Source organism: Strongylocentrotus purpuratus, unplaced genomic scaffold, assembly GCF_000002235.5.
Source record: "Strongylocentrotus purpuratus isolate Spur 01 unplaced genomic scaffold, Spur_5.0 spur5_scaffold_21, whole genome shotgun sequence".
Classification (NCBI taxonomy): Eukaryota; Metazoa; Echinodermata; class Echinoidea; order Camarodonta; family Strongylocentrotidae; genus Strongylocentrotus; species Strongylocentrotus purpuratus.
In genome coordinates this window covers 12750822-12775758 of record NW_022145607.1, presented here as the reverse complement: position 1 = coordinate 12775758, position 24937 = coordinate 12750822, and the positions used below count along the sequence as shown (strand labels likewise).

Below are 24937 nucleotides of genomic sequence, written 5' to 3'. Positions count from 1 at the left end.
AAAAATCCATTTTATATTTAATACCATTCCAAATCTTTCTTTTTTTTAAATGTGTTACAGGTATGTTGTAAAGCCCCAGGAGGACCATGTATCCAGCATACAGTTTGGTACGTCCAAGTCGGACGTCTACATCAGTCTGGACATACTGGACAATGAGGAGTCTGTGGCCAGTACATCAGGCAAGGGTCATGCGGTCATCCCAGCTTTCACCTTCCTCAGGGATCGAGAGCCAGGGGAAGACGAGAAGAGGTCTTCACGCTCCTGTAAGTTCTTTTAATCCGTTCCTCTCCCGCAACATTGTGGAACCACATCTGGATAAAGGGCCTTGTTGCATTAAACTTACCATTGGTAGTAGGGGGAAGCGCGATAGCTCAGTCGGTAGAGCAGTGGTCTCGTTATCCGGTGACCCGGGTTCGAAACCATGTCGATGCGCTAGTGCCCTTTGGTAAAGCATTAATCCTCATTACCAGGTCCCTCGGAGAAGACCTGAAGCCGTCGGTCTTCTGGTTGCTTACTAACAAGCATTTATTGCTTTCTTAGCTGTCAGGTAAAATTAACACCACTATCATATTAGCTTTGCCATCAATGGCAACTACCATGGTAACAGGGCTCAATCGCTATTAATACAAATCAAGGTTTCCATGGTACTCACCATTGATGGTAAAGTTACCATCAATGGTGAGTTTTGTGCAATGGGGCCCGGGACTATCAAGTCCTGTACAACCACCTCCTTCAAAATATTTCACACAAAACCTGTTGGACAACCACATAGGGGGTACTTGGGTGCAGTTGTCCTGGGTATATATGTTCTGGCAAGATAAGTGGGGGATAATCATCCTTAGTAGTCCTGAGAAACAACTGTGAATGCGGTAGATGAAGGGTATAATGTACAAGAATCTTGTAAAATGGAACAAAGTTTAATGTTTAATGAATACACTAAAGTAAAGATGCTCATGTTTACTTTTGAGAGTATGGGAATGAAGGAATGCATCATGAATAGGCTATGAAAGTGGGACCCTGTGTAAAGATCACAGAGCTTACACGAACAAATCAGTAATGTCCTAGAAGTCTTTGAGAGGAAGCTTCAAATGATGTTCTTTTGAAATGAATTGGTTAATTTCAAATTAGCTTAGTATCCATAAATAAAATTAAAAAAATATGTCAGAGAACTGATTGAACATCTTGTTGCCTTTGTTTGTTAACACCACTAATAAAACCGAAATTTGTCATATTTTGTTTGATCAGCTGCCAAAGGAGCTCGAGGCCATGGCAGTACAGTCAGCATAGGGTCTGGCAAGAGAAAACCACACTCGGCTAGTAGCCATGATGGTAGAGGGTCGGTAAGTAACTCTCCATTCTAAACATCTCTTTCTAAGACTCTCTAATGTCTCTTTAGTGTCATCGATTAGAAATGACTTCCAGTATATCTTAATTTTTGCATTTGAACTATAGCTCACATTAGAATTTTAACCATAGCTTAATTTTTAGCATTACTTGGCATAATCATACCTGTAGTGAACAATTACAATTTGTTTGTTTTCATTCATTTAGATTACCTTTCTGTCTATCAAAAGAGGCCAAATGATCAGCAGTGTTGTTTAAGCTATTCTATCCATACCTAAAAGTGTGTGAGAATGTATACTGTTTATCTTGTACAGTATTAGTTGACGAGATTTCCATTTTCCAACTTACCTCTTAAAAGTTGAATGTTTAGTCCTATATTTCAACATTCTAGAAAACAGAAGTGTGTCTCTATTTTGCACGTTGTTGTTTTTTCTGTAAAAGTGCTAACAAACCTTATTCTTTGTATTTAGACATACTGAAAGCAAGAATATATGTCTTTTGTCTTCATTTCCTTTGTGAACCAAACTTTATCCAAAGAAACAGTCACAAATAAAAGGACCTTGTGTCAGATTAGCATTGACTAAACATGTTGCCAACTAATGTCCACTCTCCTATCAATATTCTATTTGTCAGTACAGACGACTGTTGTATCTTTCATGTAAACTAGATCTATATCTAATCTTTGATTTATTCTGCCTGTACAGCGTGCAAGCAGAGCCTCAGGGGACCTTAATGAAGAAGAAATGAAGGTAATTAAAGCACTTTCAGAATCGGGGAAAACTTTTGTATTTAGATTAGAATTTGTGCCTATCCTCTCTGTCTGATATGTCTGTATTATCACTTTTGTTTTCATTGCATGTCCTTCTTGTTTATTTCTTGTGTACTCTTTTGTAGCCTTTCACTTGACTTAATAATTTTAGTCCGAATAATATAGTTACAAATAGATATTAACGCATGGTCATCCATGTATACTTCCAACTGTCTGAGATCCTAATAACATGTAACCTGCTAAAATTGAGCCCTAAAATTCAAATTCAATTGTAATTAAAAATTGAAATTTGGAAGGAGTTAAAGGATTATAATTTTGAAAAAAGCAGGGTACCTCCATGGGGCCTAAAAAATGTTGTATTGCCCTTTGCGACGGACCCCAAAATCTTAAATTTGTATAGTCGGCTCTTTACCTTTTATTAGAGAAAAAAATAACAAAGTATTCAAACCTGAGAAATATCAGCCCAAAGAGGGAGGGAAAAAAAAAAAAATTCCGACCGTCCAACCCATGTTTTGGCATCTAAAAAAAGGGCAATACAACATCTTTTTTTGGGAGGCTGGTGCTATTCCTCAAATAATTTGAATCAATGGCCTTTCATCAAAGATGCCTAAAATTCAACAAGCTTGCTCTTGGTTAAGAATTCGTCCCACAATACAATTTCAAATAGAAACAATTTATGTTTTCTAAAATTATAATGTACATTTATTCTATTTTCATGAAAACATTTTTTGAGGTAAATGGGTACGGTACCTTGCATTAATTAATTCCTTTAGAAATGCCAGAGCGCCATATTGGCAGCCGTGCTAAAGCCGGAGTAGTAATTGTGGAGCGCCAGTTGTGTCCAGTTTGGGAGACATGAGCGCTATATATACAAGAACCCACTATTATTATGTGTCTTTGTTGAAGTAGTATTGAGTATTGTTACCTCACTGATCCAGTTTCCTCCTCTTTCTCACAGCCCCATAAGTACATCATCCAAGCCAAAGTGATGAGGAAGAGTTGGCCCATGTCGGAGAGCAGCTGGGCCTTCGTACAAGTCTTGAAGGAACTGGAGAAGAACGAGCTTAAAGGTAAACATCTCTGCCGTGTGTGTCATTAACATCTTTAATCCTCATATTTATCACTGAACCGAGTGTACAACCCACCCATATTTAATTTTGCAGCAGTTTATGCTTACTCCACAACTGCAAGTGAAGGTAACACACTCATCGGTAGTAAAAGGCCATATTAAGAACAAAAGCAGATACCTAGGCCATATGTAAAGAAGCAAAAAGCCATTGCAGCTTCATTGTCCTACCCCCCCCCCCCAAAAAAAAAAAGAAAAAAAAGAAAAAAGAAAAAAAACTAGATGGAATTCGACTGCGCGCAGTCGAAAATGATGCCTCCGTCATAGAGCAATTTTACAAACCGAAACGGAAGAAATTTGTCAAATTCAAGTTCAATTGTAATCCATTAACATGTTCTCAGAATATTGTGAATACAAGCAATTTCTCATAAACATATATGACCCTTTGATCTTTGACCTCATGACCCTAAAATCTACTCAGTTCATTGGCTCTGCAAGATTTCCGGAGTTAAATAGTAATCCATCTGTCAGTTCTAATGAGAATGCGTCCACAAGCTATTTTTGCATACATAATGAGCCCATGACCTTTGATCTTATGAACCATTCATTGGCTCTGCAAGATACATAAATGATCTAAGTTTGGCAGGAATCCATCAATCTGTTCTAATGATAATACGATCACAAGCTATTTTTGCATACATAATGAGCCACATGACCTTGACCTTTACCTCATGACCCCAAAATCTAATCAGTTCATCAGCTCTGCAAGTAACATACATGACCAAAGTTTGGCAGGAATCCATCAATCGGTTGTTCAGATAACGCGATCACGAGCTGTTTTTGCATACATAATGTGCGCTGTGACCTTTGACCTCGTGACCCCAAAATCTAATCAGTCATTGGCTTTGCAAGATACATACATGACCAAAGTTTGGCAGGAATCCATCAATCGGTTCTTCAGATAACGCGATCACAAGCTGTTTTTGCATACATAATGAGCCCTGTGACCTTTGACCTTTGACCTCGTGACCCCAAAATCTAATCAGTTCATCAGCTCTGCAAGATACATACATGACCAAAGTTTGGCAGGAATCCATCAATCGGTTGTTCAGATAACGCGATCACAAGCTGTTTTTGCATACATAATGAGCCCTGTGACCTTTGACCTTTGACCTACGTGCTCCAAAATGTAATCAGATTGTTTTCCTATAGTGATACACACTATCACTAAGTTTGAAGTTTAAATCTCCAGTGGTTCTTGAGATATCATGATAACAATCTCAATGTATGGAATTTCATAAGTTGACCTCTGTGACCCTTGACCTTTGACATACGTGCTCCAAAATCTAATCAGATCGTCTTCCTATGGTGATACATACTATCCTTAAGTTTGAAGTTTAAATCTCAAATGGTTCTTGAGATATCGCGCTAACAAACTCAATACAAGGAATTTCATAAGTTGACCTCTGTGACCTGTGACCTTTGACCTACGTACTCCAAAATCTAATCAGATCGTCTTCCTATGGTGATAAATACTATTCCCGAGTCTTAAGTTTAAATCTTAAATGGTTCTTGAGATATTGTGATAACGGTCAAACGGGACGGACGGACGGACGTACGGACGGACGGACGTACGGACGGACGTACGGACGGACGTACGGACGGACAACCCGAAAACATGATGCCTCCGGCACCACCTTCGGTGGCGGAGGCATAAAAAGGGAAATCTATTTTCAGCTTGTTAATGAATGGAGAAATAGCTCATTCCCGAAACTGCCACCTTAACCTAAAAACATTAATTCATCCAAATTCCCTAGTATCCTGGTACTAATTGTTGGTGGTTTATATTGGGTGTTTTTCAAAAAAAATCATTTGTGTGGCAATCATTCAATACTACTAATCTAGGCAAGCTAATCATTGTCTACGGAAACCGGGTTCATTCCTGTATTACGCATGGTCAAAAGTCAATGAGTGAACTCTTTTGATGCTTTAGGGTTAAATATTATTGTGACTGGGCAGACAAGTGCACCAGATTTGGTGTGAAATCTAGATAGTACAGCAATTGATATGTAATAAGATGCATTTAAGTAAGTGTAAGATAGTTGTCTTCTATGACCAAACTTAAGTTCGTCCTTTTCATTATGAAAGCTATGCTGAGTATATCACAATCATTTTCTTATTATGATCGGTCACACTCCTTAAAATACTCAAATTAAACTCCCAAAATTGAGCCAAGATTTCTGAATCTTCAAGGACTGCTTATGAAGTTAAAGTCAATGTTAAGAGTTTCTGGCACTATGTTAAAAGGCAAACTCAAATCAAATTAAATCAAATCAAACTAAAGCTTAAGGTGCCATTCCAGACTTACTAAAAAAATTGTGATATGTCACACTCCTTAAAACACTCAAATAAAACTCCCGAAATTGGTCTAAGATGGCTGCCAAAACATGGCATACCTTTAGGGCAGGATGGGTCTTGATAAGTTTTCATCTTACGATACTATCAATCTAATATTTAAAACACATTTTCTCAAAAGATATTCCCAAAAGCGAGAATCCAAGGAGTCCAACCACTACAAGTTCACCAAGTAAGACAAATGTCACAGTCCTGGTCATAACGAATCAGTTGGGGATTTGCCAGTCTTGTAGGGTGATGGGGGTTTTAGTTCACACCGCACAAAATATGATCAAAAAATGGTGTAACTGCCTTTCCTTTGATTATATCAATCAATTCTATATTTCCCACCTCTTTGGTGTTTGAGTTTACACCGCACTATAAATGATGAAACAACCACATTACATCCAGTTAAGAATCACAGGGATGCTTAATGCTGTGATAGGCCACTTGGGAAACACGTGTGTAAATTGAATTCACAGCACTTTCAGCCATGAAGTTTGGTTTACCAATAAGAATTAAAAATGTAAGTCTCAAATTATATGCAAAGATAATCTGTATTTTATACCCCTTTCTGTTGTGAAGTTTGGTGCACCTCAGAATGATAGAAGTGAAAGGTCCAATCTGGCACTAAATGCCTACGATCTTGCATTTATTGTTTATAGTTCAGTTTACGACAAAATTGAGCGTTGGATTATAACTCAGCTAAAGCTGGAGGTAATAATAATAATAAAAAATGGGGGATGGTGGCCAACTTGAATAATTAAAAAAAAAAAATTATTATTATTATTATTTTTTTAAATAATAAATTTATATGTTTTATTGATCATTAGTATGAACACAAAATCATTAGTAGGAGAATTTTCATACTGAATCTGGTTCTTTTGCCTGCTCTGTCACAATAATTTCACTAAGTTACTTCACCACCGAATGCAATACAGTGACTGTATAATCTCTACAGCAATTTGATTTTGTAAGGGTTGTATGGTGTGAAAATTCTATTCCAACACACTTATCGTCCAGTGCTGTTTTACACTATTTCAGACACAAACAGTGCATCTTTGGAAAGCAGGGAACACATTTAATGGTATTACATTTTGAGTTGAACTAGGCTTTAAAATCTACTATTTCTAATATAAAATATTCCTAATATATGATATATCTTTTGATTCACATTTTGATTGTCCTGTGTTATGTCGTGGGGTCTTTAACTTTTTTATTTGGGGCAGTTTCATGTACCGGTATGTTCAATATTATTGGTAACCTCAAAAATGATATAGAATATATTGATCTACAGTTATTATTTTACACTTTTGTGAAACATGTACTTTATACGAAGCGAGTGTTTCGGACTGCAGTTATTGGTACATATTGAAGGAATAGTGTGGAAAAAAAACTTATTTCACTGTGATAAGAACGGTTCCTTGGTGCAAGGAGTACATTTGATTTCCAGGAGTTTGTTTTTGATGCCATCACTCTAATTATCTTGCTTCCCGTCAAGTTTGGACTGATAGTTCATTACTGCCAACAGGTAATAGTTTTAATCAATGGGAGATTCTTATCCCCCCCCCTTTTTTTTTTTCTTTATGTGTATATTATTCTTGTAGGATTAGTAAGAGCCTTTTCCCCATCCCAAAATTTGTATATAGAGCAATTTATTATATACATCATTGCTTTGGTCCTTCTTACAGATAATGTTCCAGTCCATGTTTACTTTCTTTCCCCCTTCATGATAATATAGCTTATGTCCAGATCTAAATTCAGTCATTGTTAAGTCCAAGTGTTAGTTGTATGAGTGTTTCAGAGTATTAGTACTCAGAAAAAGTTTCACGATACTATTCCTGCTTTTTTTTTCTTTTTTTCAATAGAACTTCTTTGTATGTATGACTCTTTTATTGGCTGTTATCCTCCCAGGTCATGTTCATAATAACCAAAAAGCACAATGTTTGCACTCAACACAATGAGTCGAACCAACTTACCACTTTAATTCAAACACTAAGTCTCCGTGTTTCAAACCGTATCTTGCACACGATACCTTTAGTGGAGCAAAACGATTCCTTCCATCCCACGGCCGTCGTTCTTGAGTACAAAATACCGGATGATTTCGACGAAGACAAAATGGAATCTCCATCGCGTCCCAGAAGAGGCAAATATTTTGATATCCTTTTTTTACGATTTTCGTCACCCAGCTTATCCATGTATTATTTTATCCAGAGCTTTGCATATATACTAACATGGTACGTGTACTCGCATATATCTCTCTTGCAACATGTATTCTGTATCTCAACATGTATTGTAAATGGGTGAGAATACTGCATGATACAATCATAATGTAATACTACATGTATGTCATGGATTCAAAAGATTTCTCTACTTCAGGTTTCAAAATCATAACATCATTTTCTGAAGGCCAAATGGGTGTTGAATTTGATCTTTTCACCCTGATTTCATGCCTTGTAGTATATACATTCATCCCATTTTCAGAAATATTATCTTCATTATTCAAGTTTTGTATCTTGTGTGAAAGGATTCAGTCAAATATAATGAATATTATGGTATTTTAAATATGAATCATAAAAATAATATGAGCAATTTGTCATAAGTTCAGATAATACCATTTATCCACAAAATATGAAAATCTATTTTCAAAAGTGAAGGAAAAAAACCCTCCATCATATGGACTCTTGTTTTATGTCTAGGCAAAGTGTTTACATTTGACAGTGCATACTTCTGATGTGGTCTCTTGTAGTATTAGAAGGTTAACAAAACTGTAAACTTTCAGCTGCAGTATTCTCACCTTTCAGTATTACATAGACACGGTGCTTACAGGTCATGTACTTTCATTTGGCTACCCATTAGTGTGAACACACCTCTATTGATAGTCTAGTATGCTTTCAATGTATGACATAGTCAGCTCAATTGGTGGCGTAGAATGGTTAGTGTGAAAGCACTCTGATGCATACATTGTAGATATGTAGCAGCACTAGAGGGCTGTAGATGGGTTGAACTTATCTTTTGTAGTTCTCGGCTCTGTGTGCTTTTGATTTCTTTTTAGCATTGGTGAGTTAAAGAAAGTGTCATCCTTTTGCCGGCATGCAAACAAATATGGAATAGTAAAGCGTACATTTGTTTAAAACTCTTGAAGAGACTTTTTAGAATATTTTTTGTTTAATTATGATCCACCATTCTAGCTGTGTTTTCTTGGACTCGGTATCCCCTCTATCATTTTGGGATCTTTATTGTTTTCCTTTTTTATTCCAAGACGGTTCATGGGTATCATTTGTATTCTTCTTTATCACATTGAGAGCCTCATGCCTTACAGTTGCCATTGAGGTACATGCACAGTTTATATCACCTTCATTTCAGAATGTTGTGTATACCCCTGTTTACCAGTAATTAGATTTGATAAAACTCATATACTGTACATGTCTACACCTGGATTGGAGCCATTAAGTTTCTAGAAATTAATTCAAAATTATGAAAATTGGAAGGAATCAGATAAAAAGAATAATAATTGAAGGTACATGTACATCTATGGGAATATTTCCCACCATAAGTGCCTCTCTACATATTTTATCAATGGAAATGTATTCCATCATTATAACAGGAGCCCTTGTATGAAATGTAGCAAATTATTTGTTTATTTATATATTTATTTATGTATATATTTATTCATCTATTTATCTATTTGGTATTACTCCAACAGGGTAGCCCCGTCAGTTGTTAAAATATTGTTATACTTTTACACAATTCAATATATTGCGTACTAAGACTGGGTGGTTCCTGTAGTAAAGTGATATAGCAAAAAGAGAATTCAATAATCGATGAATTAACACAAAAATTTGATTTAAAAAGATGAAAGCAAGTTATGATTTATCCCAATTGGTTCGATTCAATATGCATTTTATCATTTACCTCTGTTAAATCACAAATATGTACCCAAGAGACCAAAGATAATTTTTTGAAAATTTGTTGTAATTATTGCTGCCATTGAAGTGACAAAAGAAGAAGGTGAAGATTGATCCCTGTTTATTTAGTAGGACTAATAGTCGTACATCACATCAAAGCCCTGATGAAATAGGAGTTGCAATTGATCAGAATTAATCAGAATTAAGTCCTGAAGTCCAAACTAATCCAAATCATGGGAAAGTCTTTCACTGAGTTGCAAAGATATGTATGCCTATTACTTATGTTATAAGTTTCACTTGGTATCAAACTCAAGTTGAGTAGCAATAAATTCAGATCATTTGCAACTCTTAAAAAAAAGGCATCCTAGTCTGATAACGTGTTGAAGTTTCAAGCATTTTTAGTATTTCCAAGATACTCTATTCAACTCCTCTACCGATTTGCACCATTCCATAAGTCTTCTTGCACTCTTTCGTAGTCATGGGCATATGTGTACCCTTCTTAATCGCAATTCCACGGTTGCACATATTATATACTATATTCTCCACTTACTTAATTGTTAATAGATGTACAGGTATATTGCACAATGTTTTATTAAATGGTCTCTATATCAACTTTACTACTAGCAGCGAGAAGGGTGGCCCGAGTGGAGAGCACATCATCCGATTCGAAAGGGGATAGAGAAGATTCGCAAGAGAGAAAAAAAGGCAAAAATTTTAATCCCCCACATCATTAATTCACCTGCAGCTAATCAATACAGTTGTAGCATAGATATTCATCGTTTAAAGGGAAAGTTTACTCTATAGCAAGTTGCTTTTAGAACAAAAGATCATATATGAACCAAAATATACTAAAAAGACAATAAAATGCAGTTCAATAGGAAGATATAAGATTTAAGAACAGCAAACAGAAATGATATTTATTTCTGAAAAGGGAAAAGTTAAAGTGAAAAGAAATTCATGTTGGGTTATAAATGAAGCATTGAGGCATATAATTGCCCCAATTGGCTTTGTAGTAATTTCCAATTTGCAATTCCCATTAAATGCAATTTTTGTAACTACCCAAATTACCAAAGATTATTTTTTTAACTTACTAGACTTGTTCAGATGATCTTGCTATTGAGTAACTTTCCCTTTAATAATTCAATAATATAGTATCCATTCATTCAATAATGGCATAATTAAACCGCATAATACATGACCATCCCATCATATCGGATCGATGTATACACCTCATTCTATCAACATTTCATATCACATCTAGTTTTTTTAAATGATCTTTTAATAAAAAAATCACTTATTCAAGCATTGAAATGCTAGATTGTGATGCAAATTCAGAAATTTCTTCAAATCTTTCTAGCCAAACTCAAATTCTGATGATAAGCTGTAAAAAAAAAAAAAGAAGATACATGTACCTTGAAATTGTTTGCATAGTTGAATGATTTATTTTTCTTATCATGACTTTGCTCATGATCACAGAGGGCTTGACTACTCTACCTGTTCCATTTCTCTGTTATGTGATGCAGGGGAGGGGCAGGGGTGGGCGGCTGATGACACCTTCATGGATTTGGGGCTATTCAGGCTCCAAAATGGTTCTTTAATGGAAAACAATTTGATTTAATATCTTATAAATAGTCTTTTAATACTGCACTTCATTACTTATCACACCCTCATTTCATCTCAGAATAGAACCATATATATTTACATCTGTAACTTCACTTGGAACTGTAGAAATTTACAGATAGAATAATGAATTAGAAAACATTGTAGTTTTGTGTGTATTTAGAATGTTTATCCTAGATGAATGATCGATAAGCCATGCAGTTGTAGTACATTATTTGATGTGCTTGTACAGCTGCCTTGTAAGTGTCGATCTGATAATATTCATGTTAGTTATCATTTAAAATGTATTTAATAACTGAAAATTTAGCATTGTCTATATAGTGTGCATTTGACAACATAGAATTTAGATTTGACAGAGTGCCCTCTAGCATAGTAATTCATTATGAATTAAATGTTTTTCATCCCATGAAGTATACTAAAAATTTGAAGCAAAGTGAAATCAGTGATGTGTCTGAGATTAATGTAAATTAATTGATAACTTTAGCTAGGCATTGATGTAAATCCCCCCCCCCCCAAAAAAAGGCAAATGTCTATTATTTCGATTGAAAAACTGCTTGTTCTTTGAATATTTATATCTTCTCAATTAGCTTCTGTTTGAAATTCAATAATGCATGAAGCCATTTTATCATTCAAAAGATGCTACTTAAATTTTTTTTTTTACAAGTAATAGTTTCCTCATACTTAAAAAGCACAGTATGATGATCACTTTGCTTCAAGTTTTAATCGCATAAACATAATGTTCATTTACTTTTAGTTGAACTATATGAATATGGATGATTTTGTGCAATATAACCCTTTGTATTGGAAATGGGGATGCAAATATCTCTCAACTTTTTCAGTGAATTAATGGAACTACATACACACACATTTTTACAGATGGAAAACTTTGAGAAATGCATGGATAAAAGGGTATACTTTCACATGTGATTGTGCTGCAGTGTTGAGATTTAAAAGAGGGTATTAATTCGCAAAGAATGTACAAGAATGACTAGTGTACAAAATCATCCATGTTCATAGATCTTTGATATTGATTTTTAAGTTTCCAATCTTAGTTGTTTCATGCATATGAATAGTATATCATGCATCTACATATATTTATTATACAAATATACACTGCCTTGAGAGGTTCTGGTTAAAACTATGCGCAAGAGGTGACTCCAATAGTACTATTTGCTGAGGGGGGCAGTCCCGAAGCAAATAGGACTTTTGGAGTCACCGAGGCCCATAGTTTAACCAGTGCCTCGAAAAGAAGGCATGGTATATTTTTTTTATATCCTGCATCAAAAATTTATTTAAAAAAAAAAAAAAAAAAAAAAAAAATTAAGATTTGACCAAAAAAAATTTATTCAATTAAAAAAAAAAAAAAAAAAAAAATCACATTTTTTTTCAACTCCCAAATAGTAAACCAAAATAGTACTCTCATATAGTACTTTCTAAAAATAGGTCAAATATTTCTGGTCATGTGACGAGCTTCTCAACCAATTAAAAGCCAACAAATTTTTGATGCAGGATATAAAAATATATATACATGTATGTTTGTTTCATATATTTGTATTGTGTAACCTTATTTCTCCCTCAAAATCAGTTTAAAGCTAACTTTGCATATCTGTAATGTTTTTAAACAGGTTTCATGTATATATTTTTAATTGCTCCTGCAATACATATATATATATATATATATATATATGCCCATTTCTGTTACACATGTATCATAGTTATGCTGTGACTTTGTCTAGATTCGTGAGTACTAGAAAAAAATATTCAAAGTTGGTTTTCTGTCTTTTTTTATAATGTTAATCCAGTTAATTTCTAGTTTAATGGTCTCATATATTGTATATATTAAAATCTATGAACTCTCACACCCTATGTGAGAGAAAGAATATAGTCGACTATAATTGTCCTAGATCTTTCAATTTTTAGTTTTGTAGAATTGAATATACCAACATAGACTTTAAATATTTTTTTCTCTTTTTGTTCCTTCTGTTTTCAAATGCAAATGATGTGATCATCCACTAGTAAAGTTTCGTATATTTTCATACACAATTTGAAGTGATATAGCTACATACACTACAAAATAATGTGTGGACCTCAAAGTATGACAGTGGTAGTCTGGCGAGGCTTTGTGTATGTATAATTAACAACTTATCCTTATTTCCAATGTTTCTTATAAACAGCGAACAAAGAGCGCCCCCTATCCCCAGGTAAGGGTGATGCCAAGGCAGCGGCCAAGGACCGGGGTAAGAAAGGCAAGGACAAGGGCAAAGATAAGGATAAAGACAAGGACAAAGGCAACGCATCTAGACCATCCTCACAGCAGTTTGATAACACCAAGCCTAACTGGACCCTCAGGGTGGTCCTGGACCAGACACCAACGGTGAGTTGGCTGCAACCGCTGGGGTCACTAGACTAGTTTGTGTTATGTCAAGTTGAAGTGCTTGTCTAGGTAGTTAGGCAAGGGGATGTTGGTTGGTATGTAGGCAAAGGTACCTTGTACCTATTAAAGTCTCAAGGTCACACCGACTCCACATCGATTCTAAACAGACCGATTCCTGGTCATAATGTAATTTCTGTGTTTGATCTTTGCCTAAACTATTCAATTGAACACTCATTTGAAAAACGGATATAGTAGGATCCCCTCGTCGATCCTCAAATCTATACTTAAAGGTAATACAAAGTTTTGGGAAATTTGGAAAATTGGGTGGATAGTGATTCTTTACTATTTTGTTATATTTGAATTCCCCTGTGGATGTATTATAAGCACTAGAAAATTTAGTCCATAAAATACTTCCGCTTTCGAGAAAAATTGAATTGACAAATTCTGATAAAATTTCAAATAGCGCCTACGGCCGTACAATGGTAGCTGCGACCATGAAAATCTCAGAATATGTAGTTGTGATATATAGTTTCCAAAGGGAATAGCTAACCGGTCGATTTTAGTCAAGAAACAATTGTTTTTTAGCTTAATTAATATCTTGACCTTGAGAGGGAGCTATACAACATAAAGAGTGTATTACTTACAATTTCATAACTTTAGACTCGATTTCAACCGCGACAACGATCACTGAATATTGTAGGATCGCATATGCTTCCAATATGTTTATTTGAACCAAATTCATGACCCCATACCAAAACTCTGTATTACCTTTAATAGAATGGTCCATTGTGTAATAGCTACATCCTAGCCTATCTTACAATTCTAATAGCACATACTTTAAAGCTTTTAATACGGATGCTGTTTGAGGATTATATAGACTGCGCATTCTAATCAGACATACAACCCATCAAATTTTGAAGAATTAATACATTTTTGTACAAATTAGCTCTCTATTGGGTAGAATTACATGACTTTACTAATGGCTGCTAGGACAACAGCGCCATGGCGCCTAGAAACATAGTATTAAGCGTGTTAAAAATTCACCTCAATATTATTATTATAAAGCAAATGATCCCAATCCCAAGCTGGGGGTCATGAGAGAATTAATTACTCAAGATATAATAAGAACCTACTTTACCAACCCTCCATAAATATCTCTTTATCCAGGATGAGGTTGAGATCCGTCGTGATACGGAGCGCCAGGATGAGATCCGTGCCATGAAGCAGGCCTGGGAAGCAGCCGATCCTGGTAGGGCCGCCAAGGCACTGGCTGCCAGGGAGAAGTTCCTCAAAGACCATCTCATCAAACTGGAACCTGAGGAAGACCTGACGTCAGTACAGCCAGAGCAAGCAGAGGCTGCTGCAGAAGCAGCGGAAGGTACGTTGATAGACCAGGGGGGGGGGGGGGGGGGGGGGGGGGGCGTTTCACAGAGCCTTTTTTCAATGACAAATGACAAAAATCAATGACAACTCTGTTAACAACCAATCAGAAGCAAGGATTTCAGTAGCTTATAACACAAACTGTCATTTGTCACTGATGACAAGTTTTGTGAAACGCCCTCCAGTTGTACTTTGTTATTCTGGATATGTGTACAATTATGTAACAGGCCATTAATATATTTAGTGGATCAAACAGATATTAGGTTGAATATCTAAGATCATTACTTTAATAGGCCAAATAGGCCAAAATACCTACCATTTTGAAATTATGTACAATGGTTGGTTTGTGTTCTCAGCCTCGGCTACTTCAAGTTGGGGCACATTGAAAGCACTAAAATTGCCATTATTTCCTTATACTGAAATGACCATGATATTATGGAACTCACTGTCAAGGTGCCACAGTCATCGGCCAAAAACAAGCAACTATCCTAAACTCAGGGTAAAACAAAAAAAACTCAGTCGAAAGATTCAAAGGGTCACTAAAATGTTTTATCTAAGCCCTAGCTGAGCTAAGTTACTACTATTGTTTTCTTACTTGTGGTCCCACGACCACTGCTGTTCTAAATCACCTGTTTAGAACATAATTGTTTATTTCCATCTCATCTTATTTGCTCTTTGATCAGTTGGTCCTCCCCAGACACCAGCATCTGAGATGGAGCCACCAGTCCATGATGCGATCCTTACCCATGAACCTCCGCCTCCACCTCCTCCCAAAGAGATCCTCAAGACCATGGATTACACTCCTTACATCAGGTATGTCATGCTAAAACATGAGCAAGTGTTCATTAGAATATTGTGTATGAAATTGAGATTGTCCACAATTCAAGTTCTTATTTGAAGAATTTTCGATGGTGAAGAAATGAAAATGATAAAGTATTGATGTTAATCAGATGTATTTTCATCAGACTTTGAAATGAAGCAAGAAAGGGTAGTCATGTAATTTTTCATAGGCCTAATGAAGTAATCCTGAGTGAGATTGCAATGATATGATTGAATGATGTATCTCAAGTCTGTCAGCAATACTTACACTATCTTGGCATCTTTTGTGGTCCCCATGGATGCCAAATGACATTCATGCCACAGCTAGGATCCAGACGACTCTATCTTTAGTTAATGATTTATTTTCAATACTGAGAATAGACGATTCTCTAGATTGCACAATGGCTATAGTGCTTTGTGCATACTGTTGGTGCAAATTTGCGATAAGGGACAGGAAGGATTGACCAGTATCGCATGAATGTGTTTCCTTTCACCAGACCTGCAGACTTCACCGGTGAGCCAAGGCTGAAGGATGAGGAGGAGGTTGAGAGACAGTTTGAGGTGAAGCAGAGAGAGATCAAGGAATACAACCTCTTCAGAGAGGCTGTACTGGACGAGAGGGAGCAGGACCGTAAGAGAAGGAACCTTACCAAGGAGAAGCAGCTCAAGAAGTGCATTGACCTACAGGTAGGTCATCTAATTTAAAGCCCCTCTGCACTAGTTAGGCATGGAGGGATTAGACCTCCCTCCAAGGTCACAGGCAGGTGGCTATCTCATCAATTCAGCTCTCAATTAACATAAGAAAAAGGGCGACATGGGGGATCAACGGGTACCGCTTAGGCATTGTTGACTGTATAGAGGGCGCAAGTGGCTATAAGTAGTGCAGTGGGGCTTTAATGTGGTAATGGTGTTGGTGATATTGTAGTTATGGTAGGGGTAATGGTGAAGATTATGACAGTGACGGAAGTGCTGTTGATGACGGTCTTGAAGATGCTGATGCTTATGATGATATAGGTTGTACAGCTGATGTCGATGGTGACCTCTCTCATGTTCAAGATAATAATTCGAATGATGACTACAGTGGTGGTTATTGTGATGGTGATGATGGTGGTAGTATTGATATGAAGAATTTTCCAGAAGATGATGGTAAAAAAATGAGGGTGAAAGCTTGCTACAAGTATTATAAATAACTCTAAAGGTAGAGCAAAATTTTAGTGTAACTGCTAGAAGACGCTTCTTGTGACAAAAGTAGCAAACAAATCCATCTCATTCACTCTTGCAGACCGATCTGGATGAAAGGCGTGAGGAGATCAACAAACCCCGAGAGGCCTTCCGACAGAAGTTCTTGGAGGCTGAGAAGAAACGACTGGAGGAGATTGCATCTGCAGAGGCGGCCATGAAGCTAGAGCAGGCCAGGAGAACCCCATCGCCCAAGGGCAAGAAGAGCCCTAAAGGAAAGAAGAGCCCTGGAAAGAAGAGCGCAAAGGGAAAGAAGAAATAGATCTCTTCATTTTTAGATTTTGAAATGAATGGTTTCTATTTATCCATGGTTTTGGGGGCAAGAGAGGAAAAAATTCAAACCAGTCCGCTGCCCAAATCCCTGAAAGAAGAAATGAAATGATTGTTTTGTTTGCTCTTATTGGAAGGGAATGGAAGACCATCTGTACTAGTTTATAGGAGGGACTAGACCATCCTGCAAGGTCACTGGACAAGTGATTATCTCATCAACTTAGCTCTCAATTAACATAAGAAAAAATGGGGGACCAATGGTCAGCGATTAGGCATTGTTTTCTACCGATATTCATAGGGAGCAAGTAGCTACCAGTAGGACAATGGGGCTTTACCAATACTTGTGCACCTGTGCCTTTCTGCTGCTGGGCAAGAGAGGCCCAGAGAGAAAAAGAAGGGAGTTGTTGTTACTTTATCTATTGAAACAGGTACTGACTAGTACATGTACCTTCTAGAGTTTGGTAGCAAATGAAAACATTTGTGAATGTGTCCCTACCTGCCCAATGATTAAGAATTGTCCCAAAGAGAAAAGAAAAAGAGAATAATGCATAGGGAAAGAAGAAAGTTGTCCAGTTATGATGTCGGGAAAGGAATATATTGCATGATTCACTTCAGGGAGTTATATAGTTTATCAAGTAGATAATAACATTAAGATTATATTGAAGTTTTAGGGAGACATATCCTACATCTTCAAATTTCAGGCATCTATTTTCTCAGTTTCATGACTGTTCATGATGTTAGGGAGAAGGGATAAAAAAAAAGATGAAGAGTGAAACGTTACTTCAAGCAGCTGGACAGATCGAGTTAAAAACTGTGAGCTGCCAAACTTTAATATTGTATCCGTCCACTCATTTGTGCCTTTTACAAACAGACATTCCTTCAAAAATATCTGTGCTTTCGATGATAATACAATCTTTCACTCATACCTTAATCTTTAATCTTTAATCTTTGATTTTTTTCACTGATTATCATTTGTAGCCTCATAGACGTATTTTGGTATGAAAATTTGTTAGGATGTTGTTTTCTTGATGAGATTTTATTCTGTATATATATTTGAGCTTGTAAATCTTGATATTATGATTTTAATATTTATAGGATATTGCAATGGATTGTAAATATGTGTTTTATATGTAAATGTGTATGCTTGATAAATTTATTTATCTGTAAATCTGTTGCATTTGAGAGAATATTAAAGTATTTGATTTTGTCAACGTTCATCTAACAGAAATGTTAATAATTTTGATTTCTACCGGGAGGATGAAGATTGAAGTGAGGGAAGTGAAAAATGATTAGAACCCCCCCCCCCCCAAAAAAAAAAAAAAAAAAAAAAATGTATGTATTTTCACCAAATCCATGAACTTGAGCAATAAAGAATTTGGTTATGAATTGAAAACTAATCATTAGAGGAGAGAGAATTAGAAAAGTGTAAGCGGTGCATTGCATTGTGAATGAGAGAGAGAGAGAGAGAGAGAGAGAGAGGAGGAGGAGGGGGAGAGAGAGACACATATTGTGTAGAGATGCGCACACATTGAGATTGAACTAGGAACCGGTAAGAAAGGAAAGAAAACATTTTTGAAGCTTCTTGTTATGAAGGATGGAAAGAGTAGAAATTAAGAAGAGTATTGGAGACAAAAGGTGAAGAAAAATTGAAAGATAAAGAGGGGGATTTTGCAGTAAATACAGTTAAACAAACTACTCAGTTTTGTATGTAGAAATGGTAAATCCAGACTATCCATGCACTGGAATCTGGAAAGAGACAGAGAGGTGAGAGAGGGAAAGAAAGGGCAGAGAGAGAGAGAGAGAGAGAGGAGGGGTGGGGGATGTGAGTAAAGGAAGGAAGAGAGAAAAGGAGAGCAATGAGAGAAAGAGGGAGAGAAGGGTTGGGGGGGGGGGGGGTAATGGGAAAGAGGGAGGTCAGTACTATTTGACCTATACTAGCCTACGTGAATATTTACTGAAAGAAGAGGGGTCATTCCTGCGTCCTACATAATCCTTTTCTCTGTGGTGATTATTATTATGAGTCATTGAAATCGGGGAAAACCTGCTAAAATGCTCCTATCACAATAAATACGCATTCGGGGGTTACAGTACAATAATTTGTGACCAACGTACAGCATGTGAACAAAAGAAATTATTACAAGTAGGTTTCTCCACTTCGAGGCCAAATTCATTCATAAAATCCAAGAGATAAAAATCAGCATTGATAACCATTCATTACCAGGAAACGACATGTGTGCATGTTTCCCACTAGATTGCGACGATCAAATATTTTCTACCACAAAAGAAACTCAACAACATCATACTGCTGTTGATATTTTGTTCGTTACGATGTAGCTCGGAGCGTTGTACGTTTTTTTTTTATCATCGTGTATAATTTATAAGCATACATAAGGCTATGCATGCATTGCCTTAGAGGTAATTTAAGTCTTTAATGTTACAATTCAACATTGAAAGGACTGGTAAAATGTATATAAACACATTCAACAGCAATAAACATTCACTTTACATTGAAAAATAGAAGCAAGAATATAATAATCAGCTAAAGTCACGGAGTAAAATGTTGAGAGCATTTGATGCCTTCATATGACTCAATGATGCATGATAGGAAACACTGAAGAAGGTGGGAATAAATATACAAGAGGAAAAGAGAAAGAAGTAAGAAGGAGAGAAGAGAGAGAGAAATAGAAGGGGTAGATACAACATACAAGTATAGCTTAATGGCTGCAAAATCAGAAAATGCTCAAGTAAACTTACAATATTCTTTATAACCTTTACATAAAGCTGTAAAGAGGGGAAACCGGGAAAGAATGAAAGAAATAAAGAATAATGAGATATATCGTAAGAAAGATGAATACAAAGAAAAGAGAGAAAAGAAAACAAGAAAAAGAGATAGGAGAATGGGAGCTGCATCTAAATATGACTTACGGTATATGAACACTTTTTTAGAAACCCCGCTCTTCATTTTATTTTCAGTCCCTTTTATATTGTATTGCAAAACGCAATTTGAAGCAATGTGGACACTGTTTACATTTTATGGTTGTGAAAGTGGTGGACGCGCTGTCTAAACAACGCTTGTGAAATAGACTCAAAACTACATATTTCTAACATATGATGTTTATATTTTCTAACATATAACATTTTATTACATACTTCGACAGAGGTAAATCCGGACACAACGGTTGTGAAATTACCAGCATTATCAAATACATATTTCAAACGTATGTACATCGTAAAGGTACATGGGTATAAACATGACTCACATACCGATCCTCTGTGTGGTGACGATCTCGCCTACATGCCCCCGACGTCGATGCAAAGTGTCTTCGGCTAAACTACATGCCTATGTCGAAGAGAAAAATGTAATTCGCTGTGGTTGATATCTGAAATCTTAGGATATGGAATTCACAATGAGCGTTAACAACAAGCTAACAAACAAACAAACTCGTCAACGTTTTGATACAGAACTTATTGGTTGGGATAATCATACACATTAGTTATGGTTATCTCATCATGTAATTATTGATATAAAAAATTAAATCATCATGTAATTATAGCTTATGACATCATCCCAATCTTTTTGTTACCATCTGCATGGCTGCATGCAAACAAATCATGATTTTCACCCGCCCTCAAAAATAGGATGCACTTAATTGCTCTGACCACGCATAAGTAAACGACACAAACTGACCCAACTAAAAATAAAATAAAATCGGAGCGCTAGTGTTTCCACAAAATAATAATAATATCAACAACATCGGATATTATCAATAGAACAGTTCTTTCTTCACAATCAGTAAAAATTACTTGTTTTTCATGGTTTAGGGTTCTGCTTGCCGTGTTACGTACAAGCTTCTTCAGACCTACGTCGTAGCTGGCGCTGGAGCTGTTGCTGATGCAGAAGGAGAATATGGTAGAATGAAGAGACAGAAGGGGTCGTAAGCGTCAATAAATTCTATTCTACTCTATTCTAAAGAAGAAATAATTTTGAACTTACATTACCAATCAGAAATACATCTTCAGTAAACAAAAATTACCATAGCAAGTTGAAATACCCAGTTGTATTATATCAAATTGAGTTGCTTCAAGAAAAAGTAGAGTTCATCAAATCTTTTATTTTAGATTTGGTGGGCCTATTTTAAAAACATTTTCCCCGTTGGAAATATGTGACAATGGGAGAGTTACATCGTCTCTTACATCATGTCTTCGAGAATGAATTCCAAGGCGCACAAAGATGGCATGAGAACGAAGTCGTCTTTCTCCTGCAGAGGCAAGCCTAGAGAGGTTGATACCGATGATGCCTTCAGTGGCGCCTATAGGGCACGACTAAATACCGGTACACCTGGCAGAATATAAGAGTTAGACAGTGGTTATAATGTATTCATGAAGCCGCTTTAAAATCGAGGTGGAGTATATCGATGTCTTTCTTGAAGCCCCACTATTTTCAAAACGGCAGACGGCTTCTAAGCAGATATAAAAATTTCCAATTCAAAGGCATGGTCATAAAAAACATGACAATACATCCAAAGAATTGATTATGTTGTGTTTATATAACTCTTTCCAAATGTTGTCTTTGTCAAAATAGAAATCTCGATTTTCAAACGTCAAGGTATGTGCGTATGTATGTGTGTGAGAAATAGAGAGAGAGAGGGAGAGAGAGAGGGGGGGAGAGAGAGAGGGAGGGAGGGAGAGAGAGAGAGAGAGGGAGAGAGAGAGAGGGGAGAGAGAGAGGGAGGAGGGAGGGAGGGAGAGAGAGAGGGAGGAGGGAGGGAGGGAGAGAGAGAGGGAGGAGGGAGGGAGGGAGAGAGAGAGAGAGAGAGAGAGAGAGAGAGAGAGAGAGAGAGTGTGTGTGTGTGTAGAGAGAGAGGGGAACGAAAGAGGGGAGGGTTAGGGAAAGAGAAAGGGATGGAGGGAGGGAGGGGAGACAGACAGACAGAGAGGGGAGGGAGAGGGGTGGATTTAGAAAGAGAGAGCGATGGATTAAGGGAGGGGAGACAGAGAGACAGAGAGAGACAGAGCGAGGAGAGAGAGGGAGAGGGGAGTGATATGGACAGAGATAGGGATGGATGGATGGAGGGAGTGAGGTGGGACATATATTACAGGCAGAGAGAGAGATAGAAGAGAATGGGAGAGGGGAGTGATATGGAAAGAGAGAGGGATGGATGGAGGGAGGGGGAGGGGAGAGAGAGGAACAGATAGAAGGAGAGAGAGAGAGAGAAAGAAAGAGCGAGAGCAATGAAAACTACGCTCCATGACCATTACAATAACAGCACAGTAATCACAAAGTCAAGATTCGCATATATAGTGCGTCCCAGAAAAAAAGAAACCGAGGATTATCGATGTTTTATCATAACTTAATCAAAATTATAATTAATAAATGACCCATATATTTTGTAAAGCTTAGACCCTCCTCTTTCATTTGATCAGCCATAGACGAAAGAATTCATGCATGGCTGATTGTCAACGAAACGGAGTCAAGTCTTTTGTTAATTCCGCTTGTTGCTACGGCAGGCAGCCAATGAAAGCGATATTTTTAAATCAAATTATGGAAATGCAAGCGTCACTTTAAATAAACAGAATTTTCTTATTCCTTGCTCATTTTTCCTGATTGAGGTGTTATATGGAAGGGCAAAAACTGAACTTTCTAGAAATGTGATTTTCTCTTCGAAATTCAGATACCATTCGCCAAATGACTCTTTTGTTCTCTCTCTTCAAATATATTTTAATCTCTCATGCGTGAAATATGCATCATATGAGTTGCATCAAATGAAAGAGCCGGATCTAAGCTTTACAAACATGTGTCATTTATTAATTATAATTTTGATTAAGTTGTAATAAATCATCGATAATTCTCGGTTTCGCTTTTTTGTGGGACGCACTGTATATCTCCTTTCCGTTCGTTCACCTGACAATTTTTTATTCCAGATCATTCTTATTGTCATACAGGTATAAGAAGATGAAGATCGTAAAATATCGAAATATATGTAAATATTTCGGAGAAAAGGGTCACTTTTTAGTATTCATACACGTGCAGTGATTATTATGCTCTAAAGTCTCTATCAATAGACCGGAACCATTGTATTGGATATAAATTAAGGGCCTTTTATTTTTTTCTAAACCTAAACAAGTTTTGAAGGTAATTCGTCTGGGTTTTCTCCTAGTCAAACTGGTCCCAAGAATACATAGCCTTTGCTGCATATCGTGTCATAATGTACCATGTCATATTGTGGAGGTGTCGTGGTATAATGGTTCATTGATTTGACTCTCAATCCCAGGGTTGAGGGTTCACATCCCAGCCCAGCACTAACATCCTTTGGCAAGACATAGGGTAGGTGAATAGGGAATTATAGACCGTAGGGAATTGGAGACCATCAAGCTTGAACCCATCACTGTCCGTGTTGGCTCCAATATTGCTATATCGACTAAACAACGTGTTCTTTCTCCGAGAAAATTGGCAAAATTGACCAAGATAAGCAATTTTTATCGTAAAATTTTGCTCTGATATAAAAAAACAATTTTCACTGAATGTTGTGGTGTATGTAGATATTTAAAAAGAAGTTTATGAAGTGTGCGAACCATCACAGAGAACTTATGGTCATTGTGTGTTGTGAATGGGTGTTGCAATGCACATTATGAATGGTGTCTGATCAGAAATGTGTGTAGGCAATGGGGGACACCAGGTCCATGATGGGGGCCTACTCCCCCCCCCCCAGTTGTTCATTTCATGTTGAAAGGCACTATCATGAGACATTTTGGTTGTTCGTGACACCATTCTTATTTGAATGCAATTCATTTTTTTAAGAAGTTGTTTCTATGCTGTGAGTTTGATCAATGTAAAAGTCACATTGCCAGAACATTATTCTGAAAGTATTCGAACATAATTTAAAGCACCTTTATTACTGTAAACAAAAAACTACAGAAATATTTTTGGCCACATTGTTCTAAAATCGTTGCAAAATTACAGTGAGTTCATTGGCTGCATGTATCTCTTTCAAAAAGTGGTTGAACTAACTATAACAATCCCATTTTCTCAACCCAGGTGATAAATGGATACCTCACATGATGCGAAAATCATTGTAGTTTGCTCAGCATTGTGAGCGTCTGTAAATAAATAAAAAATACAAAAAATAGCGCCTAGTTTGAATGGTCCTTAGGGAGTGGAGAAAAATAACATGTAAATAAAACAAATGTAAAAACAGAAAACAAAATAAAACACACAAATAAACATGATCAACAGTAACAACAATAGAATAAACAGGGGTCTAATTTTTCAGGATTGTTATTATAATCCTTAGGATACGATACGTCTTTGGACGAGGAGCTTTGACCACATTCTGTCACGCTCGACTCAACTGTCTATAAGTGGGTTAATAATGATTTATAATGCAAGGGAAGGAGGACAAAAATTAATATATAAAAAAATCAGTATGAATATTAATGTGATCCAGAAAACAAAGTGTCAATTTCTTGCGTTTTGATTAAAGGGGTCTATTCACTTTCTGCACAAGAACTACGTTATAAATTACTTTCTTATCGGCTATTTTTTTTAAATTTGTATTTATTATAATTATTATTATTATTATTATTTATTTATTTATTTATTTATTTATTTATTTATTTTTTATTATTATTATTATTATTATTATTTTTTTTTTTTTTTTTTGGGGGGGGCACAGTTTGGGCAAACATCAATATTGAGAAGAGAATTTCATAAATCTCGAAGTATTTTGTGTAGCCTCCCCCCCCCCCCCACCCCC

The 24937-nt window shown here is 36.4% G+C and overlaps 1 protein-coding gene across 27 annotated transcripts in view; it reads left to right on the top strand.

The window, feature by feature from the left end:
- The window catches only part of LOC754582 (androglobin), a 76773-nt gene extending 59367 nt beyond the window's left edge, over nucleotides 1-17406 (top strand). For 20 of the 27 annotated variants that reach the window (XM_030994979.1, XM_030994981.1, XM_030994961.1 and 17 more), the window contains 11 exons: nucleotides 61-263; nucleotides 1246-1340; nucleotides 2049-2093; nucleotides 3072-3183; nucleotides 7615-7719; nucleotides 10109-10186; nucleotides 13276-13475; nucleotides 14643-14853; nucleotides 15539-15668; nucleotides 16172-16361; nucleotides 16957-17406. In XM_030994979.1, the coding sequence (XP_030850839.1) occupies nucleotides 61-263; nucleotides 1246-1340; nucleotides 2049-2093; nucleotides 3072-3183; nucleotides 7615-7719; nucleotides 10109-10186; nucleotides 13276-13475; nucleotides 14643-14853; nucleotides 15539-15668; nucleotides 16172-16361; nucleotides 16957-17175 (1588 nt within the window). In that variant the 3' untranslated portion in view covers nucleotides 17176-17406. Of the gene's footprint in view, nucleotides 1-60; nucleotides 264-1245; nucleotides 1341-2048; nucleotides 2094-3071; nucleotides 3184-5715; nucleotides 5767-7614; nucleotides 7720-9569; nucleotides 9585-10105; nucleotides 10187-13275; nucleotides 13476-14642; nucleotides 14854-15538; nucleotides 15669-16171; nucleotides 16362-16956 lie in introns of all 27 variants that reach the window. The other 7 variants (XM_030994964.1, XM_030994968.1, XM_030994971.1 and 4 more) reach the window with 7 other exon arrangements.
- The last annotated feature ends 7531 nt before the right edge of the window (nucleotides 17407-24937 follow it).